This window comes from Oncorhynchus clarkii, chromosome 6 (assembly GCF_045791955.1).
Source record: "Oncorhynchus clarkii lewisi isolate Uvic-CL-2024 chromosome 6, UVic_Ocla_1.0, whole genome shotgun sequence".
Classification (NCBI taxonomy): Eukaryota; Metazoa; Chordata; class Actinopteri; order Salmoniformes; family Salmonidae; genus Oncorhynchus; species Oncorhynchus clarkii.
In genome coordinates, this window is record NC_092152.1 from 23,854,647 (window position 1) to 23,868,036 (window position 13,390).

General features: G+C 40.8%; 1 protein-coding gene across 2 annotated transcripts; it reads left to right on the forward strand.

Moving 5' to 3' along the window:
* Positions 1–446: 446 nt before the first annotated feature.
* On the forward strand, positions 447–10,795 carry LOC139410839 (glutathione hydrolase 5 proenzyme-like). 2 transcript variants are annotated; one of them, XM_071156404.1, is made up of 12 exons: positions 447–798; positions 3,452–3,579; positions 3,690–3,785; positions 4,830–5,016; positions 5,242–5,402; positions 5,624–5,770; positions 5,999–6,129; positions 6,668–6,852; positions 7,002–7,093; positions 7,225–7,331; positions 7,583–7,693; positions 7,882–10,795. In XM_071156404.1, exons 1-12 carry the CDS (start codon positions 632–634, stop codon positions 8,026–8,028), a joined length of 1,659 nt encoding a protein of 552 aa, XP_071012505.1. In that variant the 5' UTR covers positions 447–631; the 3' UTR covers positions 8,029–10,795. The 2 variants fall into 2 exon arrangements, with proteins under 2 accessions (XP_071012505.1, XP_071012506.1); XM_071156405.1 differs by having other exon boundaries at positions 7,225–7,344; positions 7,882–8,015.
* Positions 10,796–13,390: the final 2,595 nt, after the last annotated feature.

The window sequence follows — 13,390 nt, forward strand, 5'->3', positions numbered from 1 at the left end:
TAGGCCATAATGATCTCCAAAATTCTAATCATTAGGTTATCACAGCGTTGACATGGCAACGGACGCTAATAGTTTATCGAATTCCATTGTGAAGTACAGGGGACATTATTTGGCATGACAGGGCCCCCCAACTAAATCTCATTTAGAGCCCCCAAAAAGCTAGGGCCGGCTCTGGGCTAATACTTGGTGGAATCGCTGGTGGTAATCTGTGCAAAGGTGGTTAGCAGTATAAGCCCATAGTTATTGTTTTTCCTACTGTCTGAACTATATTTACGAGTAATGTTGGCCAGTTAGGCTATGTTTAAGACAGTTACTGTATAGCCTAACTGCCCATCATTGCAAGGAGGTGCTCAGTTCCCCCAGGTATGATAACATGAGCCACTGTTCCATAATTCCTCTGGGCTCCGCCCACGCATTATGCTATGACCCTACCTACATTGGACCAGAGTATTGCTGACATGGGTATGATTTAACAACCTACGAGTTTTATCCTAAACATCTTCTCCTGTGACTCCTATGAACAATGTCAAAGAGGAGGAGTTTGCCTGTCCATCTGCGTTCGGAGTAAGGACATGGTGACAAAAGTTTTGGACGCCGCCGCAATTATAAGAGTGGACTGAAAAAACAAGCAATGGCCAGATCTAAAGCAAGAATATACACGTGTATAGCTTTAACGCTAGTGAGCGCGATTGGGATAATTATTTTATGCACTGCATTCGCCAAGCAAAATTGTACGGAAGGGGTCTTTAGAAGCGCAGCTGTAGCCGCAGACTCGGAAATATGCTCAAAGATTGGACGGTAAGTGCTTACTGTTTATCCGTTTACCCCTAGGTAGGCTACAGTGGATTATAGTATTGTAGAGGTGGTGTAACTGGTATTCATTTATTTGACAAATGTATTATGGTCAAGTTTTCCAAAAACAAAAATGGCACAGTCGCATAGAGCGTACAATTTAGACTTAATCAAATGTTAGGAATGGACAATCCTTAAAGTCAAAACAGTTCCTCAGGCTCTAACACAGGCAATGTCACTCACTGTTAAATAGCCGAGAAAAGGAGCTGTCCGGTGCGGATATGTATGTGCGTTCGTCAAGCGCAGAGTCGCGCAGGGCAACATTTAGTCTTGAGTAGATAAAGTTGAACCCTAATCACTAACTTTGGTTATTCATACGTTAGGATTTACTGCCTATCTTGCCTACCAATTTAATGAAAAATGTGGCCTTCTACCCTCTCATCTGCACTGGTCAGTAGCCTATTGTTGAGAAATGTAAATGGGCAGTTTTTTTTTAATATTGAACCTTTATTTAACCAGGAAGGGCTCATTGAGATTTGAAATCTATTTTTTTCAAGAGCGTCCTGGCCAAGATAGGCAGCACCAAGTCATTGTTTACTCCATGTGTAACTCTGTGTTGTCTGTTCACACTGCTATGCTTTATCTTGGCCAGGTCGCAGTTGCAAATGAGAACTTGTTCTCAACTAGCCTACCTGGTTAAATAAAGGTGAAATAAAAAATTACACAATTACAGACAGACTACTTGTAGCTTTTCATGTTATCTAGTAAAAACCATGGAATTCACAAGAGTATAACAAAATCATAAAACAGCAAATTAAAAACATTGCCAGGTCAGGGAATCAGTCTCAAAATCGTTCATCAGTGATTTAAAAGCACCAATCGGGACAAGTTCATCCAGTTTAAAAGTATTTGTTCCAAGCCGATGGCGCAGAGTACACAAAAGCCCTTTTTACCAAATTCAGTTCGGACATTTGGAACAGTTATCAGGATAATGTCCTGCGAACGAAGAGAGTACCCACCACATTTCTGAACAATAAAAATGCCCAAATAAAATGGTAGTAAACCCAAAATGGCTAGAGAAGGCCAGCCAACCCTGGTATACAAAATGCAGTGGTGCTAAGTGTTTTGCAGTTTGAAATCAATCTTAATGTGCCATGGTAAAGGGTGTCAATTGATCTCAAACACTGAGCGGAAGCATTCATATATAAAATATCCCCATAGTCTAGTAAAGCCATAAATGTAGCTGATACTAGCCTCCTTCTGGCTTCAAAAGAAGCCTTATTCCTAAAATAAAATAACAACTTCAGCTTCCATTTTTTTGAAAGTTGTTGATTATGCAATTTAAAAGAGAGGCCATCATCAATTAAAATTCGAATCTCATTGCCCCGACAAGTAGTAATAGGTGAAATATATATCAGAGAGATATTTCTTGCTTTAGAAAACACCATTTGTTTAGTTTTGTCAGTATTGAGGATAAGCTTCAATTGACACAAGGTATGTTGAAAAGCAGTTTGCAAGTTCTGGAAAGCTTTTGTGAGAGACGAGGCACAACAATAAATAACAGTATCATCAGTTGAGCATTTTCCACATTTTTGTCTAAATTATTTATGTAAATAGTGAATGAGAGGGGACCAGGTACAGAGCCCTGGGGCACATCATTACAGACAGACAATTTAACAGATATGAGCCCATCAAATTGAGTGCACTGAGTTCTATTAGACAGATAGTTAGCAAACCATGCAACTGCATGCTCCGAAAGACCTACACTCGACAATCTCTGCCTCAGTATAGCATGATCAACTGTATCAAAAGCCTTAGAGAGATCAATAAAAAGTGAGACACAGTGCTGTTTTTTGTCAAGGGCTTCAGTGATATCATTTAAAACCTTCATGGCTGCTGTAATTGTGCTATGCTTCTGCCTGAAGCCCGATTTGGTACATTGATAAAATAAAGTTAGTTTTTATATACTATTTTAGCTGTTCACTCTCAAGGGTTTCAAGTATTTTCACCATGGGTGACAGCTTTGAGACTGGCCTATAATTATTTAAAAGAGTTGGATCTCCCCCTTTTTAAAAAGTGGTAGGACAAATGCTGATTTCCAGATCTTTGGAATTTCATTACATTCCAGGGTTAGATTGAACAGATGTGTAAGTGGTTCAGCTATGAAATCAGCTGCCAGATTTAAAAATCAGGGATCAAGAAGATCAGGACCTGCAGGCTTTCTCTGATCTAAGGATTTCAGGGCTTTATGTACCTCCTGCACTGAGAATGGCAAAAAGCTAAAGGTTTGACCAGCTCTCACTGGTTCAGCCACACAGACACTGAATCAAACAGCCTACCAGATGAAACAAAGGGCTCATTGAAACAATTCAGTTATCAACTATATAATCGCTGACGCAACTCCAGCTATGCAACTACCTTTTTGTGTATCTATGTATTGTCTGACCTTTAAGAAATGAAATGAACATGCATTTGCATTCATAGCTACAGTATATATCCAGTACTTAGCAGATTTTACTGAGGCTATACATCTACAGTGAGGTTTGAAGCTATCAGATTAATTTAATTATAGCCTAATGGTTCTTAGTATTATTGCACAGTCCACATCGAGACAGACAAATAGCCAGGCTCACTACATGCTATGTAAACCCCCATCCAGAGATATCCTGCAGAGAGGAGGATCAGCAGTAGATGGAGCCATTGCTGCATTACTGTGCACCTCTGTCATAAACCCGCAAAGTATGGGCATTGGCGGGGGGTCCATATTCACGGTGATGGACAGTAGCGGTAAGGACACTTCATCCCCCTACTATGAGATACCACACAGACATCCAAATGTTAAAGTCACAGAGGGGGGATAAAAACTTTCATGTCATGTACATTTGTTTATTTCAAAGGCAAGGTTAAAATCATCAATTCAAGAGAGACTGTCCCTCAGGAGTTTAACCCTGATCTACTGAGTGGATGCCCACACACCTTCCAAATGATGACAGGTATTTGTAGTGAAAATGAGTGAACATGAACGTTGTCTTTCTTGACTTGTTTTTGTAGTCAAAAAGCATGTCCTTCCGCTTTACGGTGGGAGCTGTTTTTCTTGTTGTTCGAGCTTTCTTTCCTGTTGGCATCAAGGTGGGAATTCTGTTGAACTCCAGTAATCCTGGGGCAGCTTGATCTTGCTGATTAAAGCTGTCTGTCAAGCGACAAGCCGACTATGCTGGTTTATAAGCAAGGATTTTCATTCTTTGGTATGAAGTCCTTATTTAATGATGACATTGAGAGCTAGTACAGTCACATCCAGACCCCAGACTCCTGTTCAGACCTGTTCAGACATGTGAAACGCCCCTGGTACCCTCCTCCATTGGCCTGTTTCATTCATAAAGCCTGCCTCCATTCTGACAGGCTGTCTGCAAATGCCAGCCGGCTTCTGGTTCTCCTCTCACTGTGAGGCAGATGGTTTTGCTGCTTCCTTTTGATTTCTCCCCTTTTCAATAAAATGTGATTTATAAATGCACTGAACAAGACAAAAGGGTCCTGTGGACCTTTTAAGCAGCATGTTGCTGTGTGCTGTAAGCCAAGAGCACACACAGTGAACAGCCAGTCAGTTGGCTTTGTTTTTAATACCACTAATCAGGTTGTTATATATATATTACTATGAATTAACATAAACTTTATTGAACATTTTCATCTTCATTTGTAAACACAAAAAGAGAAATCTTCCGCAAAATATTATATGTATTACCATGCCAGTCGAAATGTAATGGCTTAGCAAAATCCCTAAAGAAAATCAACTCATGAAAGGCTTAAACAATGTTTACTCCATTCAAAGTTTGTTTTTCAGAAATGTTGTTAATGTTAAAAGGCAAACAACACCAGATTGACTTATACTTATGAAAGTGGACAAACAAGCTATAATCAGTAAGTGAAAGCAATCTCAGGGATATAAAATATACCGTGACTGTGACCGAAGACAGTTTCGAGAGAGAGAAAAGTGTCTAGAAAAAAAGTCTGATTTCCCCCACCCCCACTCCTGGTTCCAGGCAGCCAATGGATTGGTGTCCCTGGAGAGATCCGTGGGTATGAGCAGGCCCACAGGTTGTTTGGGAAACTCCCATGGGCCAGCCTCTTCCATCCCACCATCAAGCTGGCCAGAGAGGGTTTCCCTGTACCCCAGGTCCTGGGCCGCTTTATCCCACTGATCAACACGGATGACACCCTACCAGTACGGTAAGAACCACCCTGATCTTAAAGACTTAACATTATGGTAAGAGCCACATTGACCCTAAATTACTGGAGGAATCCAACTCATAAAGCCCACCCTAGAGTGAGACAATAAAACAGTATGATGAGTCCTAGATGTGTGGATGTATAACATGAAAAGTATTTCAAGAGAGCAAATGTCAAGCCATCATTCTGTCACCACATTGCAAGAAAATAATATTTGAGCTGTAGTCAGTTGTTTCTAGATAAGAATGGAAACCTGCTGAAGGTTGGAGACACTGTGAAGTTTGAAAAATTGGCTGACACATTGGAGATCATTGCAAACCAAGGGGCAGATGCTTTTTACACTGGAAAAGTAGCAGAGGATTTAATCGGCGACATAAAAGAAGCAGGTACACCAAATTCCATTATTGATAATCACCTCTCTTCCTTATTGTGGCATTGCTTTACAGCAAATATATTTAATTACAAGGAAGCTGCAAGTTTCTAATGCATTCACATTGATCACATCCAAATTATAATGTGCCTGTGGTATGTATAGGCATTTGGAGTGCTGATTAACTCATCAATATATTTAAATTTACGTTTTTGCTGTCTTGTAACTGTATTTTAGGTGGAACACTATCCATGAAGGACCTGGAATTGTTTAAAGTGACTGTGACAGATGCATGGACCATTCCTCTAGGAGAGTACCAGATGCACTTCCCCCCACCCCCATCAGGAGGCGCTATCCTCAGCTTCATCCTCAACATCATGAAAGGTTGGAATTAAATAACATCATTTTTTTTTTTTCATTTTAAGATGGACCCATATAACACTGACATGCTCTTATTTAGAGCATAAAAGTAATCGTTAGCTTATTGATACAGTATTTGGGTTAACTGAAATTGATTGTGAAACATTTACGATTGAAAGCATCCTGAGACCAGAAAACTGGCAGAAAACCCACCTCCTTATTACATTTTCCTACATTTCCATTTTCCTATAGAATACCCCCTAAACTCAGCTTCTCTGATGGGAAAACAAAAGACTCTCACCTACCAACGCTACATCGAAGCATGTAAATTTTCTAACGGACTGAGGAAGTACATCCGTGATCCACATTTCAACTCAGAACCAGTAAGTTCCACAAGACTCCAGGCGTATAGGTAATCATGACATAGTATAGGTCAAGACCTGGGTGCTCCTAAATCTTTAATGATCTAAGTGCTGTTTTATCCCAACAGAGTACTCTCAGGGTCATGTTGAGCCACAAGGGCTAATTATGGAGGGTGCAGCATCAGCAATTACTGATGCCAGCTTAGCTGTGCTCCAGTCTGAAATTACTTTCCATCCCTACCATGATCAGATATTCCTGTGCTTCTTTCACAAATTGTTCAAAAGATGCCTCATCTCTGCAAACCTGCTAGACCTGAGACATGGCTGTATACACATAGGTGTCTAACTTCATGGGGTCACATGAGTCTGCAGCCATGCCTCAGGGCAAACACCTGCTTTTCAAATCACTCACACACAAAACAGCAAACTGTGCATTCTGCATGATAAGATAGGAGGATGAAATGGGAAGTGGCTAAGTAGAGATGCTACTGTAATGCAATATACAGTATGCTGTAACTCCAACCTGCCTGATCAAGGTCTATTTACTTATTTTGTCCAGAGAGCATTGAAGTTCACTGAGCAGCAGTTTGCTGACCACTTCAGGGCCATGATCAGCAGTAATGAGACCCATGATGCTCAGTACTACAACATCGCTCCATACCTGGACACCATGGGCACCACACATGTGTCTGTGATAGCTGAGGATGGAACTGCCGTCTCTGTTACCAGCACTATCAATCACATGTAAGTCAAATGTTATGCGCTGTGTAGAATCATAACAATAATCATCATTAGGGCTATGTCAGCAATGTATAATTGTCATTAGCTATGTATAACCATGTAACATTCACAATACACACAATGACTTGTCAAATATCTTTCCCTTCACTCAGGTTTGGATCCAGAGTGTTCTCCCCTAAAACTGGTGTCATCCTCAATAATGAGTTGGCAGATTTCTGTGGGAAGGCAGATCACATTGTTGCAGGTAATGTGACCTCCCAAAATATTTCCTGAGTGTTTGTAAGGGTGGCTGTAAAATAAACTGATAGTTTCTTGGACATTTCATTTGCTTTTGTAGACTCTCCTTGATGATTTGTTTTATGGTTTGGCTTGCAGGTGAGCAGCCTCCCTCCTCCATGTCCCCTGTTGTCCTGCAGTCCAAGTATAAGACTCTGGTGATTGGCGGGTCAGGTGGCAGCATGATCACCACAGGGATGGCCTTGGTAAGTGACCATGGTAACAACTATATTTGATCAACATATACTTTGTGTAATCAAATAACAAATACCTGAATAACACCAAAACTCACCTAATGTTCATAAATCTACTGTGTGACCAATATTTTACTGTATGTTTTCTAAAACACTCTGTACCTTAAACACACCGCCATGGTAACATTCACTTTAAGTCCACATACAGTCACAGTATTAGCAGTCTTCCTCCTCATGGTCTTGTATGTCTATCTCTCTCCCAGACCCTCATGAACCACCTGTGGTTTGGGAAGAGTCTGGAGGAGGCCATCGCTGCCCCCGTTGTGTTTGTGGATTCCAAAAACGCACTGAAGTTTGAACCTGACTTTGACAAGGTAACACCACACATCATGGGCACTCAACGATTAAAGAAGTATTCAGTTATGTTTCTGAAGAATATTGTTGGTCTTTCACAGATTTACACATCGGAGAATGTAGTATTCACAGGTTTCCATATACAGTGTTCTCATACTTCAGTGTGTCTGTACTCCTGTTCCTAGCACTTTCTTCCTCTCTCCCTAAGGCTGTGGTGGAGGATCTGAAGAATTTTGGGCACACAGTGGAAGATCAAAAGTACTTCTACAACGTGGTCAATGCTGTAGAGAAGGACATCGGTTGCATCCAAGCCGTTTCAGATTCCAGAAAGATGGGCAAGGCTGCTGGTTATTAGTCTTCCAGACTGTTGGTCACTGACTCTGGATATATGTAGATAGTATTCCAACTGTCAATATAGAGCTACTGTAGCTATAGCAAAAACATGGTTCTGGTTATACCTCAGACAAAATGTGATTGTGCAGACAGTATATGCTTCTCATCCCATTTACTACAGTATCAACAGGCAACTTGTTGAAAAGCAACCTCTGATATTGAGTCACAAATAGGAGCATACTGTATTTCATTGTAATGTAGAGGATGATTGAATGCTAGATCTGTCCTGTCTTCTCTTCCCCATCCCTTTTTCTAGAACTTACTGGATATTATTCCAGTACTGGAATGTATGTACACTGAACAAAAATATAAACACAACAATTTCAAAGATTTTACTGTGTTATAGTTCTTACATGGAAATCAGTAAATTGAAATTATTTTATTAGGCCCTAATCTATGAATTTCACATGAATGGGAATACATATATGCATCTGTTGGTCACAGATACCTTAAAAAAAAGAAAGGGCAGAAAACCACCATTTGCCTCATGCAGCCAGTGCGACATATTTCCTTTGCGTAGAGTTGATCAGGCTGTTGATTGTGGCCTGTGGAATATTGTCCCACTCTTCTTCAATGGCTGTGCGAAGTTGCTGGATATTGGCAGGAACTGGAACATGCTGTCGTACACATAGATCCAGAGCATCTCAAATGTGCTCAGTGGGTGACATGTCTGGTGAGTATGCAGGCCATGGAAGAACTGGGACATTTTCAACTTACAGGAATTGTGTACAGATCCTTGCGACATGGAGCCGTGCATTATCTTGCTGAAACATGAGGTGATGGCAATGGATTAATGGCACGACAATGGTCCTCAGGATCTTGGCACGGTATCTCTGTGCATTCAAATTGCAATCGATAAAATGCTATGTTCGTTGTCCATAGCTTATGCCTGCCCATAGCATAACCACACCACCACGGGGCACTCTGTTCACATCAGCAAACCGCTCGTCAACACGACACAATACAGATCCTTTGCCATCTGCCCGGTACAGTTGAAACCAGGATTAATTCGTGAAGAGCACACTTCTCCAGTGTGCCAGTGGCCATCTAAGGTGAGCATTTGCCCACTGAAGTCGGTTATGATGCCGAACTGCAGTCAGGCCAAGACCTGGTGAGGACAACGAGCACACAGATGAGCTTCCCTGAGACTGTCTGACAATTTGTGCAGAAATTCTTCAATTGTGCAAACCCAGTTTCATCAGCTGTCCGGATGGCTGGTCTCAGACGATCCCACAGGGGAAGAAGCCAGGTGTAGAGGTCCTGGGCTGGCATGGTTACACGTGGTCTGGGGTTGTGAGGCCGGTTGGACGTACTGCCAAATTCTCTAAAACTAAGCTTATGTCAGAGAAATTTACATTACATTATCTGGCAACAGCTCTGGTGGACATTCCTGGTGTCAGCATGCCAATTACACACCCCCTAAAACTTGAGACATCTGTGGCATTATATTGTGTGACAAAACCGCATATTTTAGTGGCCTTTTATTGTACCCAGCACAAGGTGCAACTTTGTAAGGAGCATGCTGTTTAATCAGGTTCTTGATTTGCCACACCTGTCACGTGGATGGATTATTCTGCCAAGGAAAAATGCTCACTAACAGGGATGTAAACAAATTTGTGCACAAAATTTGAGAGAAATAAGCTTCTTGTGCGTATGGCACATTTCTAGGATCTTTTATTTCAGCTCATGAAACATGGGTCCAACACTTTTACATGTTGCATTTATATTTTTGTTCAGTATATATGGAAGGAACCTTTTAATACCTGAAATGCAATATATTTTTGTTATATTCTATTTTAGAATTGATGCTGAATTTATTTATGTTGATGGTTTCGTCAGTTTGATACTTTAGTTGTACTTTTCATATTAGTATTATAACATAGGTCTGTTTATTTTACATATGTTCTGACCTAATGAAAGTTTCATATATTTGGTGGTTACAAACTTAGCAGGCCCATAGCCAAATGGTCTTTATCTTTTATTCATACACTGTGTGACACCTTTGTGATGGAAATTCTACCCGTAGTCAATAATGAGGAGAGGCAAAATTAATCAAGGTATTACTTTTATTAAAATATTTGTTATAACAAGGAGGCTGGTCACCGCACCCCCGCAGGTGGTGGAGTGAGAGCCCCCTGAGTGGAGTTAGCTTCTGGGATATATACTAACTCAGGATAGGTCGGGATAGGTGCAACTTCAGATATGATGTACAATGGTTCCAACCACTAACCCCACACATCCCGTGCCAGACCTTGGGCCCCAAAGACAAATAACTTGTTTTGTTCAGTACTAAGAACTTAGGACATTTGTTGTCACTAAGTTTCCACCTTGAACTAGGGGAGAGAACAATCTCCCCCTAGGAAGTGACTGACGCACAAACACTGTGGAGACAAGTGATTGGTTCCCCATTACTCACGCCATCCCTTCACATGTTTTGCAATAAAGACACACAGTTCACATATGGAAACAATTTTTCCTTCTGACCACATTTGCCATACTCCCAGCTGATATTCTGCATAGCCACAGCGACATATGATAGATAAGCATGACTTCTCCCCTCTCTGGACCCAATGTGACTGAGGCCCATTTGAGGGAGGAAGTGCAGCTGCCAACACCAGAGTCCAAAAGGAAACATTCTAATAAGAGTTGCAACAGTTCAATCATATAAGCATATTCTGCAAGACAAGACATCTTAATTATCTTCGTTACTTAGTTAAAGAGACTCTCAAGCCCAATGCCTAGGCTTAAAGGATATTTTAGTACACAAGCATTAGTAGGGTTAAACATAATTTCCCTCACATTCCCCACTTAAGAAACTAAAGTTTTCTAAACCTTCAGTTAAAGCCTTACGGCGTTAAAATAATCTTAAAACAATCTAAACAATAAAAACCCTTCTGGTGCTCGGCACTGCCATACATGGTAAATAACCTCCGTTGGGTTATGGAGTTTAATCCCTTTTTCTACCATCAGCACAGTCTTCTCTACATCAAATCATTTTTAGGACCATTGACGCTGGGACAAAGACGTCCCTTTAAACACCATCTGCAGTTGCTCCTCTTAAGACAACGTTTACAAACCAAATGGGCCATCAGATCAATTTGGGCCCTGTGCTCATAAATGTAATTTGGAAATGGATATTATAAGGGCACAGGGCGAGACCTAGATGCAGATGTTCGAGTCTCTGATATTTATTATAATCCGAGGGGCAGGCAAGAGAATGGTTGTGGACAGGCAAATGATCATAAAGAGTCTAGGAGGTACAGAGTGGCAGGCAGGCTCGAGGTCAGGGCAGGCAGATACAGAGTCAAGGTAGGCAAGGGTCAAAACCGGGAAGACTAGCAAAGAAAGGAACACACAGGAGGACAGAATAACATGCTGGTTGACTTACAAACCAAGACGGACTGGCAACAGACAAACAGGGAACACAGGAATAAGTACCCAGGGACTAACGGGGAAAACAAGTGACACCTGGAGGTGGGTGGAGACAATCACAAAGACAGGTCAAACAGATCAGGGCGTGACAAATATGTCAAAAAGATTAGGATCAGTGTCACTCTCAGGCTCAGAGTTCACCCACTCCATTTACCAGAGCATGCTGAGAATAGTGTCAACATCTTTAGCACACAACTTCTTTACCTATGTCACAATTAACATAACCTCTCTTGGGTAGGGGGCAGTATTTTTACCTCCGGATGAAAAGCATGCCCAATGTAAACTGTCTGTTACTCAGGCCCAGAGGCTAGGATATACATATAATTGGTAGATTTGGATATAAAACACTCTAAAGTTTCTAAAACTGTTACAATAATATATGTGATTGTAACAGAACTGATATGGCAGGCGAAACCCCGAGGACAAAACATCCAGGGAAAAAAGAAATTGAGGTCATAGGATTTTCCAATTGTTTTCTTTGGAATACCCTAATTATTAGGAACCTAGTTGCAGTTCATATGGCTTCCACTAGATGTCAACAGTCTTTAGAAATTGTTCGATGTTTTTCTTTTGAGAAATGAAGAAGTAGTGCTATTCATTGTAAGTGTCACTCCAGGTGGACTCTACAGTTTTGGTGCGCGTGAACTGGAACGCGCTTCACGTTGTTTTTATCCGATATTAGAAACACTTTATTCCGTCTTAAATTTGATCGATTATTTACGTTTTAGAGTACCTGAGGTTGGATTAGGAACGTTGTTTGAAATGTTTGGACCAAGTTTACAGGTAACTTATTAGATACTTTGTAGGCATGTTGGGCGAGTTGAAACCGGTGTATTTCTGAATCAAACGCGCCAAATAAATTGACATTTTTGGGACATAATGAAGGACATTATCAAACAAAAGGACCATTTGTGATGTTTCTGGGACATTTTGGAGTGCCAACAGAATAAGATCTTCAAAGGTAAGGCATTAATTATATCACAATTTCTGACTTTTGTGGCGCACCTGCCCGGTTGAAATATGATTTTCATGTGTTTGTATGCGGTGCGCTGTCCTCAGATAATCGCATGGTTTGCTTTCGCCGTAAAGCCTTTTTGAAATCTGACACAGCGGCTGGATTAACAAGAAGTTAAGCTTTATTTTGATGTAGAACATATATTTTCAAGAATGTTAAATATTTGAATTTGGTATTTTTGAATTTCGTGCTCTGCAATTTCACCGGATGTTGGCCAGGTGGGACGCTACTATCCCAGCTGATAACATCAATCGAAACAATCAATCCATAATACATTAATTGCTTCACTCATGTAGTTATTCACATACTAAGAACATGCTCAAGTCAAATGGTCAGTTTTCAAAAAATCATTCAGTTTCCAATCATAATCAGAACCCAATAAATTATCCAACCCAAAATTAGAATACAACGCTTCAGTGATTCACATTGGTCCCAGTACTCAAAGTTAAAACCCTTAAATTTAGCACATCAACACTAGCAGAATATACATCTATATAAACATACAGTATAATTATCCATAATTATAGTATCCACTTTTGTATCATGATTATAACCACAGATCATTTTCCCAATGCATTCTTAATCTAAATAACTACATTTAGCATTGTGTACACCTTTACAATCAACTTGATACCCCAAATTAAAGACAAGCCTAAATCAATTCTGGGCATAGTTGTCCACGAAGTTTATCACTAAGCTAAGGACTCTGGGACTAAACACCTCCCTCTGCAACTGGATCCTGGACTTCCTGACGGGCAGCCCCCAGGTGGTAATAGTAGGCAACAACATGTCTGCCATGCTGATCCTTAACACTGGGGCCCCTCAGGGATGTGTACAGTGCCTTGCGAAAGTATTCGGCCCCCTTGAACTTTGCGAC